This window comes from Chiloscyllium plagiosum, chromosome 4 (assembly GCF_004010195.1).
Source record: "Chiloscyllium plagiosum isolate BGI_BamShark_2017 chromosome 4, ASM401019v2, whole genome shotgun sequence".
In the NCBI taxonomy this organism is placed as follows: domain Eukaryota; kingdom Metazoa; phylum Chordata; class Chondrichthyes; order Orectolobiformes; family Hemiscylliidae; genus Chiloscyllium; species Chiloscyllium plagiosum.
This window is the reverse complement of record NC_057713.1, coordinates 129,866,137-129,893,099: the sequence shown is the minus strand read 5'-3', so window position 1 is coordinate 129,893,099 and position 26,963 is coordinate 129,866,137. Positions and strand designations below refer to the sequence as shown.

The 26,963-nt window shown below is 42.0% G+C and overlaps 1 protein-coding gene across 2 annotated transcripts in view; it reads right to left on the bottom strand.

The window, feature by feature from the left end:
* The window catches only part of LOC122549421 (solute carrier organic anion transporter family member 5A1), a 179,261-nt gene extending 152,942 nt beyond the window's left edge, over positions 1-26,319 (bottom strand). For both annotated transcript variants that reach the window (XM_043689227.1, XM_043689228.1), the window contains exon 1: positions 25,181-26,319. In XM_043689227.1, the coding sequence (XP_043545162.1) occupies positions 25,181-25,961 (781 nt within the window). In that variant the 5' untranslated portion in view covers positions 25,962-26,319. The remainder of the gene's footprint in view (positions 1-25,180) is intronic.
* Between the last annotated feature and the right edge of the window lie 644 nt (positions 26,320-26,963).

Sequence of the window (26,963 nt, the reverse complement as noted above, 5' to 3'; positions counted from 1 at the left end):
GGCGGGGACGGAGATCGGGGGGGATTCGGCGTGGGGACGGAGATTGGTGTGGGGGCGGGGTTAGGCGTGCGGACAGAGGCCTGTACCACCGTTACAGGCAGGATCTCAAACAATGAAGAGACAGAATACAGGAAAGAGATAGAGTGCTTAATGACATGGTGTAACGATAACAATCTCTCCCTCAGCATCAGCAAAATGAAAGAGCTGGTCATTGACTTCCGGAAGCAAGACGGAGGAAACGCCCCTGTATACATTATCGGAGCTGAGGTGGAGAGGGTCGAGAGGGTCAAGTTCCTGGGAGTGACGATCATCAACAATCTGTCCTGGACCACCCACATTGAAGCGACGTTCAAAAAAGTACAGCAACGTTTCTACTTCCTCAGGAGGCTAAGGACTTCCAGCATGTCCGTAAAGATTCTTGACAATTTTTATAGATGTATCATAGAAAGTATCTCATCCGGATGCATCATGGATTGGTACAGCAACTGCTCTGCTCAGGACTGTAAGAAACTACAGAGAGTTGTGAACACAGCCCAATCAATCACTTCCATTCATCCATACTTTTCACTGTCTTGGGAAGGCAGCCAACATAACCAAAATCCCACTCCAGTTATACTCTCCTCCAATCTCTTCTGTCAGACGGTATTTATAAAAGCTTAAACACACGTACCAACAGATTCAAGAACAGCTTCTTCCCCGCTGTTATTAGACTTCTGAATGACCTCTTAAATTTCAAGTTTAATGTTGACCTCGCTTTTTGTACACCTTCTCTGCAGTTGTATTATTATATTCTTGGTCTGTTCTATTATGCTTATGCACTTTGTATGGTATGATCTGTCTGTACTGCAGGCAAAACAAAACTTTTCACTATAACTAGGTACACGCGGCAATAATAAATCAAATCCAAATCAAATCAAAAAAAGAATATCACCACAAGATTTGAAGCTGCAGAATGAGAACAATAGGACAGGTACAAATTTGTTTGAATAGCAATTTTGGATTTCTACTTACAGCCTCAAGGTACAACAGCAAGGCAACTATAGGCTCTGAGAGTAGATGAAAAAAGACCCCTTGATACAATTTTCTGGATTAGTGGTGCTGGAAAAGCACAGCAGTTCAGGCAGCATCCGAGGAGCAGTAAAATCGACATTTCGGACAAAAAGCCCTTCATTGGGAATACAGCGATTTTACTGCTCCTCGGATGCTGCCTGAACTGCTGTTCTTTTCCAGCACCACTAATCCAGAATCTGGTTTCCAGCATCTGCAGTCATTGTTTTTACCCTTGATACAATTGTTAGAATCATATGAAATGAGATAGTGATTCTCCAACCTCAAGTCTGTTTTCTAGTAAAGGAAGGAACTGGTTGGCCACAAGCTCAGCAAAAGCATGTGCAACCAGTTTGTCATTCATTGGGATTTTAATCTGTTCAGACTGAAAGTTGGATTTTTGATGCAGCAAAAACACAAGGGTATAACCCTGTGAATTCAATGAACTCTAGAGACTCTTTCAAACGAAACAATCACATTGTTCACTGGAATATCCCGCAATGCAAGCACGGTCTTTAAGGCATCATTTTCTCTACAGGAACTCCAACACAGAAGCATCACAAGCCCTTCAACAGTCATGCAAAGAAAACTGTGCATGCCTGTAAGTTAAATATTTTCTGTTCTCACGTGGAGAAAATTGGTGCATGATTCCCATGAATGACAAGCAACTAGAGGAAACTGTAGACATTCATCTATCACCTCAGCAGGAGGAGGAAGCAATTGGTGCACTAGGATCTAACTCAGCATTTCTGACAGAGGAAGGAGATATGGAAGATCCTGCACCCAGTTTATTTATGCAGACAAAGTGCCAATGTTATTTAATAAAATTAAAGTTTAATTTCTGAAATTCACACAGGGAGGTAATCATGATGGACTCAAGGGGTAAGAAAACGCACTGCATTTTTCATTGTTTTCCCTTCCTACAATAATTCAGGATAACAGAGACACAGATAAAGAAAGTGACAGAATGGCAGGAAAGGGTAGATTAGTGACAGTTGAAAATGGTCAATAATAACATCATTCAGGAGAAAGTGAGAACTGCAGATGCTGGAGATCAGAGTCAAAAAAGTGTAGTGCTACAAAAGCACAGCCAGTCAGGTAGCATCCTGATGAAGAGCTTATGCTCGAAACGTCAATTCTCCTGCTCCTCGGATGCTGTCAGACCGGTTGTGCTTTTCCAGCGCCACACGTTTTGACAATAACATTGTCCCTCCTCTTAACTTGCATGCAGTCAATGTGGAACAAATTGTTTAGGTAAGGAGTGGGCACTGCATGGTTCAGAAGGAAATCAGTGGCGGTACTGGGATGTCCATAAATGACAATGAAGGAAAAGTGACTACCTCACTGAAGGGCATTCCAAGCAACAAAGGCCAGTGCACAGCCCCAGCAAAAACATGCAGCAGAACACAGGACTGATGCCATTTTTGTCAGCAATATCAGAGCAGCAGTTATGATCTCCACTGAGCCTTGATAGGTTTGGGAAATCTTCTTGAGTATAGCAATGCTATGGGGAACTTGGATTCAGTGGGACTGCAGTGGTGCTGTGGGACTTAATTTATTAAGTGATTTCTGGATGTCTACCAGCAATAACATGTAGTGGGGTAAGGAGGGGTGGCTTCCCAAAGTCTAAGATCACAGCAGAGGGAATTAATAGAATCTGTCAACACGCAGAGTGTAAGATTCCATGAGGGTGGACAGTAAGGAAAGGGTATCGGTGTTTAGAAAAGAGAAGAAATCAATGAGAGAGTCAGACTACACTGAGGTGAGGTGACATGTTTTTACAGCAATGTACATGGATACGTACATTGTCTCCAGGAATGCAGGAGCACAGGGAGGGTGATTCCAAGGTCCAGGAGAGAGAAGAAGGCTGTTTCGAGACTGGTAGAGCTGGAGGTGGGGCTTATATCTGAGGGAGAAGAATCTGAAGATAATGGGAGTTTGGGAGCATTGAAGAATCTGCAATAAAGGGAAGTTGTGCACAACACATGGGAGAGCGACTGAAAACCATAGTCTGACATGCATCCTGAGCACCCTTTTCACCTCATATCCTACTCTCTGACTAACATTCCAATTGTTTTGGTTACGTGGGGGCCCTTCCATAATGTCCCAGAATTAACCGGTTTGTAAAGACCTAAGTGCTTTGACACTTTATTCAAGCCTCAGTTAAGAAGCTGCTTTTACAGGGATCAATCTGAAAATGTTTTACTTTAAATTTCAATTTGCTTATCTTTTGCTCTGAAAGCCTTCTGCTAAATAAATGCAGAAATAATCACATATTTCAGATTAAATCCAGCTCATCGGTTGCCTCACTTCTCTGACAATCTCTTTAACTCCCTTCAGCTTATTGCTCCATCCCTTCAGTTAAAAAAATTACCACTAACAAGTCTTCTATTGTCCACTCACAATCCATGCTGGGAATGAAGCTTAGTCAATGCTCCCTGAAAATAAATTTGATGAGTTTAGTCAGTTTTGCTATGAACAAATTGTGTGAGTACTTGCAATGCAACTGGATAAATTAACACAAAAGTTGAATATAAGTCAATATGTACAAAAAGAATCCTTTTCCCACCAACCTTCCCATTTCTTCTGCCTCAGGAAGCCTATCTTGGCATTTTAAAGTAATTATTTGAATGGCAGATAGTCATATAGAGAAGTAAATAGATGGATGTATAGGCAGACAGAGGAAGAGCCAGTCAGTACGATACTCCTGGTTAGTTCATTATACCTTGAAAGTTGCATTTCCGTGGTGCATTCTATCCTTCTGATGGAAATGTACACTTTAAATAAGTACTCAATTTTACTTAATTACTGAAGGTCTGTCCAGCAACTATCAAGTCAGTTATCTAGAAATAAAGGAATCATAAAACTGTAAACTGTAATAAGCCCAGAAGCCCAGATGGTTAAACACTTATTAACTTAATAACCACAAGTATAGGTTTACGGTGAGAAGGGAAATTTATATACAGAAGATGATAGATGCCTGGAAGGCACTGGCAGAGAAGGTGGTAGAAGCAGATACAATAGCAATGTTTAAAAGGCACTTAGACATGTGAACAGATAGGGAATACAGAGATACAAATCACGTGGAGGCAGATGGGATTGGTATAGAATGGCGTCATGGTCAGCACAGACATGGTGGGCAGAAAGGCCTGTTCCTGTGATTTATTGATCTATGCTCTATGTTCCATAAACTCCTGTACTCTATATTCAAATTTCCCCAAGGTAAATTCCGCATGTGTTTACAGGGCAGCACATTAGATTAGATTCCCTACCATGTGGAAACAGGCCCTTTTGGCCCAACAAGTCCACATTGACCCTCTAAAGAGTAACCCACCCAGACCCATTTCCCTCTGACTAATGCACCTCACACTATGGGCAATTTTGCATGGTCAATTCACCTGACTTGCACATCTTTGGACTGTGGGAGGAAACCGGAGCACCCGGAGGAAACCCACGCAGACACAGGGAGAATGTGCAAACTCCACACAGACAGTTGTTATGTGACCTAACCGCACATTTAAAAATCAGCTGATGTTCTTCAAAAGTTAAAACCCTTAATAGTTAATATCCCAAGTAGGCTATCATCATTCAGTGTTGATCACTTCAAAGTATTCCTGACATCTTTGGATAAAGATGGTGTTTAGTATAATTTATAAAATAATGACAATATTAAATTAGTTTAAATTACAAGAACTTAAAGAGCACCCATTTGATGGGGAAGTGGATTAAGATTTGCCTGCATCATCTGTCTAGAGTTTGAGACAATGAAAAGGCATTAAAAATGCTTTAGTAAACATTTACATATTCCAGTTGAGAAATACAACTCCATAGTACTCAATGCATTTTGAATTCAAAGTAGCATTCATTGCACATGCACGTATGCCTGGTAATGAACATGTGGCTGCTCTAATGGTGAGGGAATTAATGTACAAACAGGGTGTTTACCTAAGTTATGCACAGTAGACAGATCATACATTGAGGTGAAAGTGAGGACTGCAGATGCTGAAGATTAGAGTCAAGATTAGAGTGGTGCTGGAAAAGCACAGCAGGTCAGGCAGCATCTGAGAAGCAGGAAAATCAACATTTGGGGCAGGAGCCCTTCATCAGGAATGGATCATACATTGACTTGATATTAACACCAGCATTTTGGAGCTCCATGCTCCAGGTAACACCATCTCCTAACTACACAGGAAAGACCATTGTCATTTAAAGGGGTCATCAACTATTTTTGCTGTGATTAAAGAAATGTTTGAAGATGTCCACAGTTGTTTAAAATTGCTAGCGTCTACAGAGAATGCTAGGACTTTGTCCTAACTTCACAAATCCTACAAATCCACTTGCTGCCAGAAATGGATGCAGAAGATTTCATCCTCCTTAATCTATGGCACAGCAGGAAGACTGTCACAATAGAGCTGTCACAAGAAGGAGTTGGAGAAGTGGAGGAAGAGTTCTTAACGAAAGGTCATTTGCACTCAGGGAGTACTGTACCTCAGTGAAGAATGGATCTTCACTAAAAATTTCCTCACTGCAGACTTCCAGCTGCTGCAAAAGCCCATAACAGCTTGTGGTATTAATGTACAAACAGGGTGTTTGCCTAAGTTATGCACATTAGACAGATCATACGTTGAGGTGAAAGTGAGGACTGCAGATGCTGGAAAAGCACAGCAGGTCAGGCAGCATCCGAGTAGCAGGATGCCACAAACTTCCATGCCATGATGTTTGTGATACTAACAATGGAGCTTGGAGAGTGTTAAATCCATCTAGTAGTCACCCTGCAACATATTTCTACGATTATACCAACCCAGAAAAGTGACAGTGACTCCACGAACTACAAACATGTTGTCTCTCTCTTCAGAATGCCAGCAGTCATCTTCCCATCAATACTACTCCCTGGTAGCCTTACTGGTTACCTCTTGACCAGCCAGCTCTGACTGCTGCTAGCAAGCTGAGATTGTGCAATCCAAAACCATGTTTTCAAGGACTAAAACTACTCATGCTCATTTTACAAGGCTATTTGCAGTCTCAGCACTGAAAGTCAGCAGACTACTGCCAGCTGAGCTGCAATCAATTGATAAACTACATCAGAACTCTCAGACAAAGGCACATGGAAAACAGGTTGACTTTTAGATGGAATATAGGATGGCTTAGCTGATTGGATTGGTTTGGCAGATTTGATTTAGAGTCATAGAGATATACAGCACGGAAACAGACCCTTCAGTCCAACTCATCCATGCCGACCAGATATCCCAACGCAGCTAAAAGGATACTCTGAAGATTGGTAACAGAAGGAAGATTAACTATGCTTTAGTTGTTGAATGGAGAACTGGAGTTACATTCACTGGTCACAGTCTAGCCAAAAAGGTAGCCTTTGGCCTTTGGCTACCTTTTTATAAAAACCTTTCTTTTTCTCCTCAAGTTGTTTCCCGTTGACACAAGGCTGAACCTGCATGACCGTGAGGTTGTACAGGATACAGAATGAACATGAGACCTTTGTGTTCTATACAGATTAATGACACACTTGAATTGCACTTAATCACTGAGCAACAGGAAAGTCATTGGGAAAATCTAACCCTCTAATTGTATATCCCTGAATGATACCACAGCATCAATAATGAACTAAACTATTCAAGACAAGTCCCATGGACACATCTGCACCTTTCTACACTTTATTATCATAAATAGAGAAAAATATATTTATTTGGTTCTTTGTGGATTTATATAAAATACATTAAAAAGTACATAAATCTAAGTATTAAGAGTTGGATGTAAAACCGGACCAAAGGGTCTGTTTCCATGCTGTACATCTCTATCACTATAACTAAATCCTTTGCTACATCAGTCTTTGTAAAAAATCTGATATTTAATCATTATCTGCTTTTTGCATGATACAACCATTCTGCTAATTCTTATTGAATAAAATGCAGCCTTTCAGATTATTTCCAACTTTTTTAAAGCTAAGAATTAGAAACAATAAAATAGCAGCAAAGAATTTGTGACTATTCTGTTATAAAGAGTTGGGTCAAATAGCGAGCTGTGTGTAGGTGGCTAGGAGAGTTATAATGTTGCTTCATTATGAAATTTATGAGTTTGTTTATGAGCTGATAAATTGGAACAGTTGGTTCTCAGTAGCCACCTACTACATGACAACTGCTATATCACATGCTACTATCAGAATTCTTGAATTACCCTTTTCATAAAAACAAAGAAAAGTTATATTTGTACATCCAATGACTTGGATAGGCCAGGATATGACAGCTCAGTGTTTGAGAACACCTTCTGTCCAACTCTAAATCTAGAGTGCAAATCCACCCCAGAATTACTGTATTAAAGCATTTTCACAACCTCATCAACTTTTTATTTAAATACACCACTTAATACAGCACTGAGGTACAGTAACTTAAAGCATTGGGTCAAAATCACTTCTTTCCAAATAGGACTTCCTCTGCTTTCAGCATCACTGGGACAAAGTAGAGAGATAAGTTGCCAGTAGGGTCATGGAGTCATAGAGATGTACAAAGCAGAAACAGACCATTCAGTCCAACTCATCCATGTTGATCAGATGGAGGGAGAAGGTAGGGATCTCAGGAGAAGATTACTTTAGAGCAGGTCTTTAGAAAGCATGTTTATTAAGGGATAGAAATCTGGAGCAATTTGATGCCTGGAAATCCTTCTACACATGTCGTGATGTCTGTGGTCTCAGCATCCCTGGCTACGAACTGTGAATTTGTGTCAGATTTCTACTGTACTGCTCTATGGATGGGGAGATACTGCTCATATTGCATGGTAGCTCAGACACAGGTATCAAAAACTACATCATGGTTGGTTCCATGGCTGCATTGGTGGAAGTGAACGCCATTCTACGTTGGAAAAGATTAGTTCCGAATCCTGCAAAGTCCTGTACCAAATTAGTGCTGAATTACTCCTTCTCTAGACAGCCTGACACTGAACATAGGTTTCCTGACAGACTCTCCAGTGTACCAAGCATTTGGGTGTTTATATCCGTACATTGTCTTCTGTAGCCTGATTCAAAATTATCTTCAGAGTCCTCTAGTGATCCTTGGGTAGGTCTTTGTTCTCCACCAAGCTAGTACTTGTGCTAGCCTTTCATGCTAATCCCACCTCAAAGCTTTCTTCAATTCCATGCAGCATCTGAGCTGATGGCTGCTCCTGTGAAGTCAAGTGATGGTGGGTCTTCATCACTGTCCTCTTGCTTATTCTCCAACGCTTGACCAGGCTGCAGTTTTTGATATCTAGAACTACAAATAGTGCTATGGGTGGGTTGAGATGAGGGAAGATGAGCAACGAAGAAATACAAAGTTATACTTTTAGATTCATAAGACTATGGGATTAGGAAGAATTGGGACATGAGAAGGAAATCTATGTTTGAAGACATTACTATCTTCAATAGCTTCAGCCTCTTCGCTGTCCACTGCCTCAGCAATGACCTTTCAAAGAATAAACAGTACCATCTCCTCCAGGGGCGGTTTGCAATATGCAGATGTACCTCCACCCCACCAGCATGTTCTGTTTCTCCAGCTTTACATCATCTTCAACTGCAGGAGGGAGAGAGGAAAGTGTGTCAGGGAGTTGTATGCCATATGTCTGATTGGTACTGCTTTCATGCCCGAGTAGCTGGCAGAATGAGTATGCTGGGAGTGTGTAGCTTGCAAACAGTGCTAAATGTGTGAGATGAAATGAAGCACATGAATGCCAGGTTTTAGACCTGATAGATAGCGATGACTTGTAGGTCAGTGATGGGGATGTGGTGATTTGAGCAGTATGTGAGACAATTGGTCCAATTCCATCAGATATAGAATTTAAAGAATTAGTTACTGACCTTGCTACCTCATCTGAGATCATAAAACCTCTTGTGTTACCATGTTCAGGTCCCTAGGGCAGAACTCCATTGATCTCTATAGAGATCTGTTTCCCACAGTCTTCTCAATGTGTATCTGAAGAGACACCTGTCCTCTGGAGATAGAGGGAATCTCTCTTTGTTTCCACCTTCTCCACTAAGACCTCCAATGCAAATTCCACACTCTTCCACAGTCAGCCATTCTTCACTGCAGATTCTGCATTGCCAGTTCAGCCACAACACAACTCCTACTCAACAGTTCCCGCTAAACTCTTGAGTACAGCCTGACAATAATGTGAAGGGGGTCCACGCTGACACACATTGCCAATGAACACTGCAAGAAGAGCTGGCTGCACACACAAAGCATAATAAATAGTCAGCAGGCCACAGGCAGTTGATGTGCCACTTAGATTACACTGAACAGGTCAGGACAGAGTGTGCATCACAATCCCCACACCTACTTATAAAGCAATCAAATTTACGTCCCTTTCTTTACAACCTGTCTGATTGTCTATATGAAATTTCCTACTATTCTTATCATCGATCTTACTCCATGTAGTAACATCACATTTATTACATAAAGGTACTATATCAATGCTGTTGTTACAGAAATGTTGTTGAATTATTGTTACTAAGTTGGCGGACAGAGCGTTTCTAGAAATGGTCTCAAATTGGCAAATAGAGATGGAATTATTTATCAGTATAGTGTTCCCACTGCACCATTCAGTGAGCCATGCTAGAAGTCCATTTAATTGGACGATGGATTTGGGTTCAGATGTGATGTCAAACACACTCACAGGGAACTGGCATTCTATGTCTTTCCCAGGACCTTCAAATAATGGACCCCTTAATGCCCTCATTCAGGCTTTAGTTCATCCCCTCCCTCACAACTTTTAGTCACCTAATCAGAGCTCCCTTGTTTACCTCTTCATATGTATGCAATATTGGCTTATTATTTTAGAAAATGCTTTGACCCATTTAATGTTTTAGCTGACTGCATGAAACAAAGGACTGAAATTCCACACCCACGTAGTTGTATTTTTTGTGCCAGTCTTGCCACACCCATAAGAAAGACAGCCTTGTGTTGATTTAAAATTGCTGTGCAGTGCCAGCTGCCAGTTGGCAGCTTGAACAGTTTGTACACAGACTACAGCACCTGGGTGCACAGGCATTACACTCGAATGTTGACATCCAGTCAGTCAGTAGGAATGTCTCTCCAAGAGAATGCAACAACCATGCACCAGCATCGAGCCTGGTTTCAATCCATGAAAGCAGAAAAACTGAATGATGACAGTCAATTTTACCTTGTAGGCAGAGCAGAGTTTCAGCAGTGAGCAGCCACTGTTAAAGCCCAGGCTTCACTTATTCAAGTTGCAGCCTGCCACAGCTCACTGATTCACTGTCAAGTAGCCCAAGAGTGTGAAATAACTCAACAGGAGCTGGTATCTCGTCACCAAGTCATCCTCTACTTACACCCTGGAGATACTGGCCTGGCTCCTTCAGAGCCAGCTCTCTGAGTGAACAGAACCTTCGACATTATTGATATCTGTCAGCCAGGGCTCCCTGACTGGACCAGATTAACAGCCCCAATCAGGAACTCATATTCATGGGCGGGCACGGTGGCTCAGTGGTTAGCACTGCTGCCTCACAGCACCAGGGACCCGGATTCGAGTCCCACCTTGGGTGACTGTCTGTGTGGAGTTTTCACATTCCCCCATGTTGCATGGATTTCCTTCAGGTGCTCCAATTTTCTCCCACAATCCAAAGATGTGCAGGTCAAGTGGATTGGCCATGTTAAATTGTCCAGCGTGTTAGGTGCATTAGTCAGGGGTAAATATAGGGTTGGGAAATGGGTCTGGGTGGGTTGCTCTTCAGACGGTTGGTGTGGACCTGTTGGGCCAAAGGGTCTGTTTCCATACTGTAGGGAATCTTAGCTATGAGGACAACCAGGCTGACCTTGTTGTAATTGCTACAAAGTGGATATCAAGACAGGAGTAAATTACAGCTGATGCTGGAATCTATATTAAAAACAACAAATGCTGGAAATCACAATCATTCAGGCAGCATCCATGGAGAGAGATCAAGCTAACGTTTCAAGTCTATCTGGACTCAAAAACATCAGCTGGATATCAAGGCAGCTTGCGGGGGTGTTGAATTTAGCGTGGATTGAATATAATGGGTACAGCCCTGAATGGTAACAGCCCAGATTATTTCAGAACTTGAATAAAACTCACTGGACTTGAAACATTAACTTTGCTTTCTCTCCACAGATGCTACCAGACGCATTGAGTTTCTCTAGCAATTTCTGTTTTTGCTTCAGATTTCCAGAATTTGCAGTTCTTTGTTTAACTTATTTATCCCAGATTATTTTCCAGTGGGCTCAGAGGTGCATACATATGTACTCTTCACACAAGTAATTTTAAAAAACTTATCTTTTTGAGGTCTCTTCAGTTCTGGCAAGCTCTAGTTATAGCATAGGCCCATTTGGAACAATGTCCCTGACTTCGCCACACCTACCCAGTTAGGAAATTGATCAGATCAGGTGGAATGCCAGTTTTATACCAGTTCAATTAGGCCTTCAATGGAAAATAAAATGAGGCAGAGTCTGATGGTACCGTTGCATCTAAATCTATTAGTTTTCCAATGTGTTGGAATGTGTTGGAATGATCAAACATCTTAGAAGTCAAAGTAGTTTGTTAACAACTAATGCAAAGACACACAGAGTTTTTTCTTGCACAGAATATGACTTGGTATTCCTGGGCGAAAGTGAGGACTGCAGATGCTAGAGATCAGAGTCAAGATTTGAGTGGTGCTGGGAAAGCACAGCAAGTCAGGCAGCATCCGAGGAGCAGGAAAATTGACATTTTGGGCAAAAGCCTTTCATCAGGAAGGCCAAGAATCCTTGGTGTTCCTAGTGCATGTCACAGGAATTTTTACGATAGTGAAGTCCAGCTTTCACTTAAAGGCATTTTGATAGCTCTGCACCCCAGCCCAGAGGAGCCAAAAACCCCCAATGAAAGAAAAATCCTAATGTCTTTCAGGCGCTATGCCTGTGTTTCATAATTCTATTCCCTGAACTATCAGAATGCACAGCTAAATACTCCATGGCAGTGTGTATTCTGAGAGTGGCTAAGCTAATTTCAGGTGTCCTGAGTGCCAAGGCAAAAGTCAATTTTGCAATGGATGGCAGTGTTAGAGAATGTGCAGAGAAATATTAAAACAATTACTGTTGGTTTGAACACCAGAATAATTAAGATTATGCAGTTTTCAAGGAGAAATCACAATCCAAAAAGCCACTGCTGTTTATGCTTTGAAATTATGAAAAGTAATTAAGTGTGTTTGATTTTGGCAAGGCTGATATTAGCACTGGATTCCATTTCCCCCTCAGATCCTATCCATGGGGGGAGCAAGGATTGAAGTCATAAGTTTATGATTGTGACTAATAGCCCCACAGCAATTAGCATTTTCCAGTTGCCACTATCCTTCCAGGTACAACCCACCATGATTGATCTCCCCTGAGGTGCTATGACCATTTCATCTGAGAAGATGTTTATCAGTGAGTAAATCTGGGCAGCTGAGCCATATAGGCAAGGAAGAGTGGAGATTTGACCACAGTCTGAGCATAACCGTGTGAGATTGTAGATGTGCTGCAATTAACCTCCATGCCTATATTAGAGAAAGATAAAAAATGACCCATGGCTCCACCTGGTGCCAGTATGCATGTGCACTGAGTAAGGAACAGCAGTTGCGATTGTTCACAAGACTGAATTGCCTAACTATCCAGCCACTCTCCAAATATAGCATTTTGCACTGTTACATTGATTATGAGGGGCACTGAATGTGGCAAGCAAGAAACATCAATAAAATATTACTATAGGTGGAATTTTACCCTCCTTTTAAGTGTGGGTGACTAACGTGCCACCACCACCACCCCCCACCCCGCACTGAGAAAGCTCAACGACTCGCCTGCCAATCATCTCATCAAAAGTTAGCATGAGAAGATGATCCAGTTTTTCATTGAGTTACAGGCCTCCATCAACTCAGAGTCATACAGCATGGAAACAGACCCTTCAGTCCAACTAGTCCATGTTGAAATTCATCCCAAACTAATCAAGTCCCACCTACCTGCTCCTGGCCCATATTCCCCCCAAACCTTTCCTATTCATGTGTCCATCCAAATGTTTTAAAACACTGTAATTGTACCCATATCCACCACTTTCCCAGGAAGTTCATTCCACACACGAACCACCCTCTGTGTAAAAATATTTGCCCCTCGTGTCTTTTTTAAATGTCTCCCCTCTCACCTTGAAAATGTGCCCCCTAGTTTTGCAATTCCTCGATCTTATGTAAAAGACAATTACCATCAACTCTATCTATACACCTCATTATATTATAATCTTCTATCCAGCCACCTCTCAGTCTTCTACACACTGACATTCAGTAAGGCCAGAAACTCTAACCAATCAAAGGGTTCATAAAGTTACTTCTCAGGGATCCAGTGACAACTAGATAATTATTTCCCATATTCTACTTGTTGGGAAGCATAGGGACAGATTTCAATGGAGTCATAGGCAAGAGCAGGGGAGTGGTCTTTACGGATCCAGAGATGAACCATTGAATGCTACAAGTATTATATTCAGAGGTTATGTCTTGGCATCCCCATGTCCGTAGGAAGGCGTTGGTTCATTATATTTACAAGTCGTATATTGACATTTGACCCTTGTTAATTGTAAACAATAATGAATAATCACCAGTTTTCATGGGACAGATAATCTGAATTTTGGAAAGCATATTAGATTGTGAGATGTTAGCCTGGGATCCATGAAATTGTATGCAGTTCATCTCCATCTGTTGATACATCTGCGTTGATGTAAAGTCTTTACTTCAACTTGCTGAGTCAGCTGATCAAGCTCATTCAACTGCTGTGGAAACCTTCCTAGTGCTTTTTCACAACTCTAGCCATGATACTAGGGAACTGTAGCTCCCTTATCATTTTCTTTGTCATTGGTACTGAAAATCCTTCTGTGAAATGTTGCTCTTGAACTTGCATTGGTTTACTGTCCAGCAAAGTCAAATCATTGTAGCTATTTATCCACTGGACTATTTTACTGTCTGAACAACTTCAGCTGCTGATTGGTCAATGAGCAATGAGGTTTCACTTTTCATTCTTGCTTTCGGTATTTGTTTTTTATGGCAAACTAAGCTAGTTATTCTCCTTGGAAGGCACTTTGGTGATGTTAGGAATGAAAATTATTTTCACAATTCTTGTAAAGATGTTCGTCATCATCAGTGACATGTCGAAGGCTGCAAAGAAAGGCTTAACAGACAATCAATTCTTCAATGTATAATTTCAGTTACATCACACTGCAAACTTTTGCTATAAATTCTGTGTTACGATCGAGCCCTCCACAATCACCTGATGAAGGAGCATCGCTCCGAAACCTAGTGTGCTTCCAATTAAACCTGTTGGACTATAACCTGGTGTTGTGTGATTTTTAACTTTGTACACCCCAGTCCAACACCGGCATCTCCGAATCATGACTGCAAAGAATATAGTGCAGTTTCTCTGCTCCCGGGAAGTACAGGACGACGAAGGGTACTCTATCAGTCCTATCCCATGTCTCTCTTCTGAGGAGGTCATTATTGTTTTTTGCTGTGGCAGGTCAGAACTGGCGATCCATGAGTTCAGCAACGTGTCTCATTCTTATGGGGGTGTCTTTTAACATCTGTAGGTGTCCATCATGTTCCTTTGCGTCTGAGCAGATCCTGTATATATACAGGACTTGGCCGTAAGGGATGGCTTCTTTAACATGTTTAGGGTGGAATCAGTTTTGTCACTCGCACGATCTCAGTTTTGATTGTTTGTAATTATCTCTCTGCCTTAATTCATCAGATTATAGGTCATCCCTTCACTTGCTATTCAGCTGTTGACGCTTTACTCACACTGTTGACACTTCTGATCACCTGCAAAGACTTGTTATTCAGTTTGTTGACATTCCACTCACACCATTTGTATCATCATTTGACACTCTTAAGAATCTAGAATTGTCTTGCAATGATCTCCCTGCCTATATACAGAACAACTTCGACTATCCGAACATCAACTATCCGAAATTCAGATTATCCAAACAAGATCTCAAGGTCCCGTAAAAATCCATTATCCGAACAATCTGTTATCTGAACTCACAGTTATCAGAACAAAATACTCCCTGCTCATCTCGTTCAGACATTCGAGGTTGTTCTGCATTCTGTGCCTGTGTGCTTCCCTCCATTTCACCTGATGAAGGAGAAGCGCTCTCAAAGCTTGTGATTTCAAATACCATCGTTGAACTATAATCTGATTTCATGTGACTTCTGGCTTTGATAGGGCATTGACACCCATTAATGTATCATACTTAAAATTTATGAGCTGTCCATTGACATCAGCAAGTTCTATCAAATGCAGGTCAATTGAATCATTAATTTTGGTTAGGAATGTCTCTGGTCCCATTTCCCGCGGTGGAGGTTTGATATGATTAACATCTTTGAGTGAGTAAGCTGCTGTGAAACTGGGTCCTACTTCTGCACATCTTCTGGAAGTGACCTATAGATTTAAAAGTGTAGCATTATTTTATCATAGCTACACACTCTTTGTTCTTGCTAGACTTTTTTTGTTACACAGCGCTGGCAATGATTATTAGTACTGTTATTAAAGTTTTAGTGGCTCAGCGTTGGCTGCAGTCTGTTATTTTAAAGTCTCTTTCAATTTTTAAGTTCTGTCTTACAACAACAATATTGTACTCTTCTTCAAATAAAACTTTAAATTCTATACTATGGTAATGCCATTATGTTTCCTTTCTTTTAGGCTTTAAAATCTGCTAAATAGCAATATTGTACCTCTGTACTGCTTGCTGGAGGATTTTCTGCTGACGTTGCAATTAAAATGGCTTTCTACCTATTCTGGGCACAATGCGTTTTTCCAACTTTCAGCTGCCCACCTGGAGTTTTTCCAGTTATCTATGGGAAAAATGGATGTTTACCCACCTTTATCGTTTTTTTATTCTCTTTTTCTTCGTAGGATGTGGATGTCGATGGTATCTAGGTCAGTCCCAAATTGCTCTTGACACAGACTGCCCTGCTAAGCTATTTCAGAGGGCAATTGAGAATCAACCACATTACTGCAAACCTGGAGTCATGTGCAGGCAGACCAGGAAAGGATGAACATTCCTTTTCGTTAAGGACATTTAGTGACCCATTGGGTTTTTACAACAACAGATGACAGTTTCATGGCTGCCTTTACTAAGGCCAACTTTATAATGCAGATTTATTAATTGAATTTAATTCCGTTACTTGCCATTGTGGCATTTGAATTTTTGGAATTGCTAGTCCAAGAACATTACCATTAAACTACTATCTCATGGCCTGAAACACAATGTGTCTCACTCTCCCCAATTTTTCAAACAACCTTCTAAGGCTGCGGCCTTAATAAATCTTTCCACTAACTCGATCATTATGCAACTCCTGATCTTATCACGGTCTTAAAATTCTTCTAGCCATCTTTTTCTGTCAGACTCTGTCCTCTAAATCTTTTAAATTGTCCTTCTATGACTATAAATCTGCTCAGTGATGTTCTTGATGTTGTGGCCTGATATAAATTAATTTAATTGCCTTTGTTATTGTAACTGTGCCTCATGGGAGTGCAGTTGCTCTGTAGCAGCACCCTTTGTAAAAGGACTCTTTATGTTCCTTTTCCCTCCATCCTTCCCAACCCAAAGTTTGAGCCTTTGTTCAGAGGTTATTCTCCCCTTACCAAAGATAATCTTTTAAACTTGTTTCCGGGATGTCTGAAATGGTTACTGGATAGCCACTCCTTTCATAAGAGTCTTTCATAGAGTCACAGAGTCATAGAGTCATACAGAATGGAAACAGAACCTTAGGTCCAACCAGTCTATGCTGACCATCATGCCAAACTAAACTAGTTCCATCTGCCCATATCCCTCCAAATCTTTCCTATTCATGTACTTATCCAAATGTCTTTTAAACATTGTAAGTGTATCCACATCCACCACTTCCTCTGGAAGTTCATTCTACATGCGAACCACCTGCTGTGTAACAAATTTGCCTCTAATGTCTTTTTCAAATCTTGCTCCTCTCACCTTAAAAATGTGCCTTCTAATCTTAAAATCTCCCATTCTAAAGAAAAGATAACTACCATTAACTCTATCTATACCCCTCATTATTTTATAAACTTCTATCAGGTCGCCTCTCAACCTCCTACACTCCAGTGAAAATGTCCCAGCCTATCCAGCCTTTCTATATAACTCAAACTTTCACATCCAGCAGAGATTTTCCTGCACATCCAAACATCTCACCTACTGTGTCCATTCCTCTTGATGTGGTCTCCTCTAATTTGGGGAGACAGGATGCCAACTTGCGGAATATTTCAGAGAACATCTCTGGGATAAATGCACCAAACAACTCAACCAGCCTGTGGCCGACACTTCAACTCCCCCTCCCACTCCACCAAGGACATACAAGTCCTGGTCCTCCTCCACCGCCAAATCCTAGCCACCCAACACCTGGAGGAAGAACGCCTCATCTTCTGCCTTGGGACCGTCCAACCACACGGCCACCCCAAAGCTGATGAAGGACTAACGCCCAAAATATCGACTCTCCTGCTCCTCGGATGCTGCCTGACTGCTGTGCTTTTTCAGCACCACACTTTTTGACTGCATAAGTGTCTAGTTTAACAATGGAAGGGAGTGGCCAGTTCTCCCAGGTCTGTTTCTTTTCTAGTTTGTTTTAGCTGTAGCAGTCACAAGATTTGTCAGTCCAGAGGAGTTGCAAGCTTCAGTAAAGGATTCTTCTATTTTTCTACTGAAGTCTGTCTTTGGATGTTATTCCCTCCTGCCCATAAGAATCTGTGTTTGAATTGACCTCTTTTGCCAAGGGGTGTGTCTAATTGATGTTATCATATTGAAACAGTTAATTAGTAACAGTTACTGTATCAGTTCGGTTAGGTTTTCCAATAGTTAAGCGTCGCTTTCTTTTGTTCGTGTTTCAACTGTAAATAAATTCTGTTTTGCTTAAAGCCAAGTGGTTTCACCAGTTGTGTTACACTGGGAATTCCCACCTCACATCTGCAATTAAAATAAAAAAAAGTTAGGGTCGAGGCTACTTTCTTTAAATATGTTGAGGAGGTCTAGCCTGCTCCATAACACACTGCTGCAGCTGGTGGAAGTTGAACTAAGGCCTCCTGAGTCAGCAGTAGGGACACTACCACCATGTCATGAGACCCTCCAATCTTCCTTTGTATACAATGCCTAGACATTTTCTCATCAACGTGTTCAGTGATGTTATTACAACCTCTGAAGCTGGTGGAACATGAGCCGGTGGCTCCTGGTCAAGAGATAGGGACACTATCACTGTGACATAAGAGGGCCCCTTGAGTAGCATTACGCTATAATTGAGGTGTGTGGATGGAGAGTAGAGTGCTGAACTATCAACATACTTTCTCCCTCAGCACTCCACACCCTCTGGTTTGAACCTTGCTCCTCCTCGCGATACTTTGCGTCCCACCATTCTTCATGGCTTTCCACCTCAATATCTTCTCCTGAAGGTGACTTGGTGGATTGGCTAATTTGCCAAAGCTGTGGAGTGTGCAGCACCTAATGGTGATTCTCAGCAGCTACTCAAAAGCACATTCACATCATTAATCGGTCACTTGAGACCAATTCCTGGATGCAGTGAGGATTTTCCAGTCAACCTTTAGGCCCAGTCAGAAGTAGGACAGTTCTGTTCCCTGGATGCAGCCTCCTAGCAACAGGTTGACAGGACAAGGTAGAAATCAGGAAGTATATCTCAAATATGTAATCTAATCTAATCTAAAAAAATGCAGGAGAGAAGCTAAGGGTGGAATAAGGAAGGTTAAGAGGATGCATGAGAAAAGGATGGTAAATAGTAAGATGTTCTTCAAACATATTAATAGTAAAAGATTAGCAAAGGATAGAGCATGCTCCATGAGGAACTCGCAGGATAAGCCACTCAACGAAGCAAGGGGTATGGCAGAGGTACTAAATGAGTACTTTGCTTCTGTCTTTAGCAAATTAGAAAATGGCCAAGATGAAAATGTGGGAGTTGAGCAACTGAGTACGATAGTGATCGAACAAAACAGAAAGAGGTGCTGTAAAAGCTGGCAGTGCTCTAGGTACCAAAGTCCCAAGGCCCAGATGGGGTGCATCCAAGATTACTGAGAGAGGTATGGGAGCAAATTGCAGAACCATTGACAGAAATTTTCCAAGCTCTGGCCACAAGATTAGTCCCAGGGACTGGAGGATTGCAAATGTAGCACTGTTGTTTCAGAAAGGGGCAAAGGATAACCCAGGAAATGACAGACCTGTCAGCTTGACATCAATACTGAGAAAACTGATAGAGGCCACAATTTGAGATAAGGTAAATATACACTTAAAGAAATCTAAATTAAGACGTGACAGTTCATGTAGCTTTGTCAAAGATAGGTCATGTCTGACAAATTTAATTGTGTTCTTTGATGGAGTGACACAAGCAGTCGATGAGGATAATGCTGTGGATGTGGTATACTTGGACTTTCAGAAAGCACTTGATCAGATGCCACATGGCATGCTGCTCAATAAATTAGAAATATTTGAGATTGATAGTTCCTTGGTAGCATTGATTCGAAGCTAAATAAAAGATAGGAAACAGAGGGTAGATATTGATGGTGTTTCTCAGACAGGAGACACATTGAAAGCAGTGGTCCTCAGGGAATGGACTTGGGACCCTCGCTTTTTCCGTTTCATATGAAGGATTTGGAGATGCGTGTTGAGGGCAAAATTCTAAACTTGCAGATGATGCTAAGCTAGGGAGAATAGTGAATTGTGAGGATCATGTTGAGCGACTTCAGAGAGATATTGACAAGTTATCAAATGAGCTGATATCTGGCAGATGAATATCAATACAGAGAAATGTGAGGTAATTCATTTTGTTAGAAGAAACACTGAGAGGCAATAAAGGGGGATACAAGAGCAAAGGCACTCGGGGGTTCACAAGCATGATTCTCTGAATGTGGCCAGACAAGTTGAAACTGTTGTTAAGTAGGTTCATAGGATTTTGGGACTTCTAAACAGAGGCATAGGATATACAAGCAAGGAAGTAATGCCTACGCCTTGACAAACCATTGGTCAGACCACATCTGGAGTATTGGGGTCAGTTCTTTAAGGACAGATTTGAAAGCCCTAGAGAGAGTGCCAAGGAGCTTTATCAGAATGATACCAGGAATGAGGAATTTTAGATACAAGGAAGGATTAGAGAAATTGTGTTTACTCTCCTCGGAGCAGAGAAGCTTACGAGATGACCTATTGAGGTGTCCAAAATTATGAACAATTTTTGAGAGTGTAAAGAAGGATATTCTGTTTCCACTAGTTGGTATGTCAGTAACTAGGGGGTCACAATTTCAAGATTGTCAACAAGAGAGCTGGGAGTGAAATGAGGAGAAGTTGTTAGTATTTAGAATGCACTGCCTGGGACAGTGGAGGAGGTGGATCCTAAAAGAGGTTACTTCATAGTGTGGAATCGTACAAGGGCCTGTGAAATGTGTGGTAAAGCAGGAAGTGTGGCAAAATCACATGAGAAGTCCAGTGAGGCCTAACTCCTCTTTCACGACATTGAGAACAACTTGCTGTGTCTTTTAACAAAGTTCGGGTAACAAGGTGAGTTTCTGACTGGACAGTTACCTATTAAGGAGTATTATTGCTCATTAACTGCTTATTAACTGCAGAACTCACCTTATTAAGATGCAGCTTCCTATCCTGTCACCCACCATAAGCAAATTAGATGCCAAGAATTATCGACATTTGAGTCATACCTAGCAACTTCAGCTCACAGATAGCTGCAAAGATCCTCTGTGTTGGACATCATGCACCTATATCTCAGGGCACACTTCATAGGCGCCAACCACATGCACCTCACATCCACAGACATTGGCATCCATCAGGTGCTGGTGTCGATGAATATTCATGGGACATCTCTCATCCACTTCCACACTGCCATGCTTCACCAGTAACTATCAATGCAATGCTGCAGTGAGAGCATAGTGCAGGGGAAGTTACCCAACTCATGGACTGGACCTGGCTACATGTCCACGCTGCCCGCTTGCTCTGTTAGCAGCTATTCACTTTGAGCCAACCTGCATGCTCGCAGCATCCCTGCCTTGCCTTTTTGCACCTTACCCTTCAGCCAGAGATACCGGGTTCACAGCACTGATCTTCTGCCTTACAACTTAGTGCAGACACAAAGCCAGGTAGCTTGTCATGGCTCTCAACAGTCTTCAGTCGAATCAAAGGAGATAGCTTCCAGTCAAGGGAGGGTTTCAGCACAATTGGTCTTTTCCTGTCCAGGACCTTGGACACTGGATGTAGGTTTGCTCGCTGAGCTGGAAGGTTCTTTCCTGATGTTGGCCAAACAGAGACATGCACGAGAATTCCTAGAAGCATGGCATTCCAACCAGAACTCTATCAACAAACACATCGAGTTAGAACCCATCTACTACCCCCTGAGCAGTGCGAGCAAACCTACATCCAGAACCACAACCTGAGCTACAAATCTTCTCAAAGCTCTCTAAGACCTTGGACACTGTCAATTAGCTACTCGGGATGTCAGAGTCACGATCCTCTCCTCATTATTTTGGATGGAGACTTGAGCAATTTATAAACACCAGTCTTTCTCATTGATTCTTTCTGGCTGGTAAATACAACTACATCTATCTCTTCTGATTTTATTTCAAATACTTAAATGGAATTTAATCTGGAAAATACCTGCCAATGCATTTTTCTTTCTCAACACTTCTTATCAAAATCTTTTTTGAGTTGAATACAAGTTCTACATCTGATTGCTGAAGTATTTTCCAGGTTTATTTCATGTTGGCCCCTCTATCATAGGTCATTCTTTGCAATTTTTTTTTCATTTTAATCAATTCATAAACAAATCTACTATTGTTATTGTCATCCTTTGAAGTGGATCAGATTGTAAAAGCCCATTTCCAGCCCTTGCATTCAACAGTAACCAAAAATAGTTTCAGAACCGATGCACTTGATATTGCACATGTGAAAATAATACTGAAGAAAGTGTGTACAAATATTGCTCAGTTAGGCATTCACTGAATCACAGTATACCACTGAATATCAAAAACTCAAAATTCTTCAACATCCTGATAGTTATCATTCATTTTTCTCTATATTCATGTCCAACAAAGATGCTTTCATATTTCTGTGCTTTATTAAGAGTTTAGTTGCAGTGACTACAAAATGCATTTAATGTTTATCTAGGCAGTACAATTTGCTTCTTGACTGAGTTGTAATCATTATTGCCTATAATGTATGTCTTAATTCCAAAATAAACATAGTTTCTACTGCAAATTCAAGCTGCTTTCATGAATGCCTTTTTCTAGGATCTACATTTTGCTAAGTGTTCTGCTAATGTGTAAAAATAATTTCTGTGAATTATTTTACAATTAGTACTGTGAGAGCCATTTCACAGGGCACTAAGGCAGCTTCAATGTTGGACAATCTACACTCAAAACAATCTAGGACTCTCTGAGTCATGGTTATTAAATTGAATGACTTTGATCATTCAGGCTTAAGACATTTCTCAGCTGTTATGAGCATCAATGTTTCACAAAGACTTACACCTGCAGCTGTTCAGTCTCTCACAGAGAGGAAAGAACGTTTTGATGTTTGACAGCTACGAGAAGAATGGTGGAGGTTTTTTCTGTAACGTTGTTAGAAGCAAAGTGGGAAATTATGATGCAAATTGGGCTGAAATAAAAATAACTGCAGCTTTAAGAAAGGGAAATCTGTATTATGGTGTGAACTTCACCTCATTGTGGCTTCACTGTTTCTGCCAACAGCATGAAAATTGTTGATTTATTTCACTGTTATCAATAGTTACGTAGTACAAAACATACAACTCTTGGTTGCATAAGTTCACAAACTGTGAGGAATTAGGTATCTTTAAGAGTTAGGGCTTTGCAACAAAGCCATACTACATATACCATATTGAGTTTAGCATGACATGTGTTCTTGCTGTGATGTTTGAAAGTCCTACCAGTTGGATTTCCCTGACCTGTATAAGAGGATAATATCTATTTTTGTATTTCCTGTTGGCAGTCTGCATCAAGGACAGAAAGCAGTTCACATCAATATAGTCCAGCAACTGAATGTGTTATACCTGTGAAAGGGAAAGCAATTCAACAATCTCCCTGTGAAAATTAATCATAGAATATGGAAGCGATGAAGTTTGAATTTTAAAGAAAGCATCTATTATTAAAAAGATCTCACAAATGGTTTTGACGGGGCTAATGTTACATTTATCACTGATGACACATTTGCTCTGACAAGCAGACAGAATTGAAGGCAATCCTCCACCAGTCTCACAAATTCTTTGCATGGTGTTTGGTAATTAGACCTTTGAAGTTCTGTCCGAGGTAAAGTTATAAGTGGCAATGCTTGAAATGCATGCACTAAAACTATAAATTACTGCCAATCTATTTTTCTTTTAATTTTCCTAACCATTTTTTTAAAAAAAGACTTCTCAAATCACATTTCTTTGTCCATCTAAGAAAGTGGATAGCATCTGTCCCCAAAGCACTTGTGTACTTTATGCCAGATAGTGCACAGGAACAGTTTAGGATATCCTTTCCCATTCCCATGCACTCGGGTGTTACATGATGAAACTACTTGGTAAATGAAATGAGTCATTAATAATATCAATGGACTACCTTTCTGTATTCATTTTTAATTTTCTGCAAACACTAATAGAATACACTGTATCATTCACAAATAAATGTTCCCCAGTGTTATAGTAATTATGGAGAATATTTTAGTGTGAAGCAAAATCCTATGGCTATTACTGCACAGTCAAGGCCACATTTGTGTTATATATCGGGTAATTGTCAAAACATCAGAGTCAATAATTATTACGATATTTTTGTTTGAAAATCATTGGCATTGTGTTGGCAAAACTCATTTTGTGTTACAAACTGTAGTGGCTAGTATGTTATTTTGGTAATCAAAGAACATCTTTTGAGCTAAATTGCATTTGTGGTAACATTTTCTTAAACCATCCAAATTTCCAGTCTTTGCAGTCATAACAGTGATGCCAACATTTCAAAGCTATGATAAAATGCACAACTGGAAACAATTCAAATCATCATTGTAACATTCTAACATCACATAAACGTGTGCAGTTCATCTGACCGTGATTAATAAAGCAACTGGAGTACAATTTCTGATCTAATTTCATTCAGGTTATTAAAACATTGAAATACTAGATACAATAAATCTCCACAGCAATGCCAGAAAGCAAAATTTGAGTAGAAGCATCGGAGGTTGAGGGGTAACCAGATAGAGTTTTATTGAATCATGAGGGGCATAGATAGGGTAAATAGACAAGGTCTTTTTCCCAGGGTAAGGGAGTCCAAAACTAGAGGACATAGGTTTAAGGTGAGAAGGGAAAGATTCAAAAGGGACCTAAAGGGTAATGTTTTCATGCAGAGGATGGTGTGTGTATGCCAGAGGAAGTGGTGTAGGCTGGTAAAATTACAGCATTTAAAAGGCATCTGGATGGGTATATGAATAGGGAGGGTTTGGAGGGACATGGGCCAAATACTGGCAAATGGGACTAGATTAATTTAGGATAACTGGTCAACATAGATGATTTGGACTGTAGGGTCAGTTTCAGATGCTGTACATCTTTGTGACTGCCAATGATGTGGAGGTGCCAGAGTTGGATTCGGGTGGATGAGATCAGAAGTCACATGGCATCAGGTTATACTCCAACAGGTTTGTCCGAAAGCTTGTGATTTCAAATAAACCTTGGACTATCATCTAGTGTCCTGTTACTTCTGACCAACTCTAAGTTGCCCCTTAAACTCTACCAGCGCTCTGAAACCACCTGATGAAGGATCAGCGCTATGAAAGCTAGTGCTTCCAAATAAACCTGTTGGACTATCACCTGGTGTGGTGTGGCTTCTGACCAACTCTATGTTGCTCCTTAAAATCTACCAGCGCTCTGAAAGCTTGCGATTTCAAATAAACCTGTTGGACTATCACCTGGTATCCCATCACTTCTGACCAACTCCATGCTGACCCTTAAACTCTACCAACCAGGAACCACAACCCAAACTCAGATTTTCTTTTTGGGAAAATCAAGTTTAGCTCCAAGTTGAAGGGCAGGTTACACCCCCAAACCCCACCCTCCCACAACACATTGACAGGCCGGGCTTACCCAAGTATAGAGAGGCGTTCTCTGTTTTCACATTGTCGTCCAGGTAAGTGGGGCCCAGGGTGTAGATGGGGGTCGAGCCCACACCGATGAGGAACTGGGCACAGACGAACAAGGTCACGTAGAGCGAGTGGTGGTGGCTGGAGGAGTCCTTGGTGATACAGCCCTCGGTGTTGTTGTTGTTGTTGTTGTTGTTGGTGGCGCCGCTGCTGCTGCACAGCCCCTGGTTGGAGGAGGAGGTGTTCAGCTCCTGGATCTGGTACTGGGGGGAGATGAAGTGGGGCAGGCTGAAGAGGGCAGCCCCCAGCGCGATCAGGAGGCCGCCGGCGGCCAGCCAGCGGGGTCTGTGACCCCGGCCCCCGAAGTAACTGATGAAGACCACCACCAGCAAGCTGCCGATGTCGAAGCAGCTGACCAGGAGGCCGGACTCGGAGCTCTTCAGGTTGTACCTCCTCTCCATGGTGGTGATGACACTGCTGAGGTAGCCGGACACCATCAGCGACTGGATGAAGGTCAGGCAGCACATGCACAGCAGGAAGCACCGGGAGTCACCTAGCACCGAGCTCGCCAGGCCCTTGCACCGGGCACCGGGCACCGGCTTCCCGGGTACCACCGCCGCCGAGGAGCAGGAGAAGGCGGCGATGGAGTTGCTCTTGGTCGGACTGAGCTCCGGCTCCCTGCCGCCCAGGCACGAACCGCTCAGGCTGGGCAAACTTTTACACTTGAAATGCTCCCCGTGCCTCTTGTCCCGGCCTCTGTCTTTCAGCAAGGAGCTGGAATCCATCTCCAATCCCAAAGGGTGATGGTGGTGGGGGGGTGCTGGAATCAGGCAGTGCCCCTGTCTCTGGGCAAGGGCATCTCAGGCAGGAGCCCGGCAGCAGGGATGAGGTGCCTGGGTCTCTGAGAGTCCGGGGGACAATGCCAGCCGGTGCAGGCACATGGCCCTCTGTCTCTCTCCCTCTCTCTCTCTGTATGTGTGTCTGTGTGTGAGCTGCACTCCCACTCCCTCTCCCTCTCTCAGCCCCTCATCCTCGCCGGTTGCCCTCTCCCCCGGGACGGCAGCAGCTACAGGCTGGGGGAGACGGTGAGGCAGCAGACCCAGGCTCCATTCCCACCCCCCCACCTCCCCACTCCTTCCGCGACTGGAACCGCAGCCTGACACACACTCCACACACACAGAGAGAGAGAGAGAACCGGTCTCCAGCCTCCCCCAGTAACGGAGGGGTGGAGTTATCCCAACCAGCCTGTAGTTAGATAGAGGAGGAGGGGGGTTGTTAAAGCTGTCTGGGTGATGCTGGTTGCTGTAGGCAATACTTAGAAGCTGATAAAGAATGGAGCCTGGTCTCTAGTGTTATTCTGTGGTTCTCTCTATCAATCCCATGTCTAAGGTAACAGCGAGGCCATGAACTGCACAGATCCCACAGCCTTTAGTTATTCCCCCTCCCACACAGCCTGGCTCTGCCCTTAACATTCTAAGTCCCTCTCACACACACACACACACACACCTCCACTCAAGGACAACAAAGCTTCAAGCAAAAATGGCCACTCAATAAGCTTGTAGCTTCTTTTAAACAAAGAGAAAATAAACTTCAAAGGATCAACACACAGGCATGACACGGGGGGAGCAAGGTTGATTTAAAATATAAACCAACTCACACTCACTCCGTAAATCTATGGGGAAAAGGCCACAACCGTGTTTTGAAATCAAGCTGAAAGTAATTCAGGCATCATGACATTGCTTCCCAAAATAACAAGCAGTATTAATGATCCAACACACTGTCCTTCA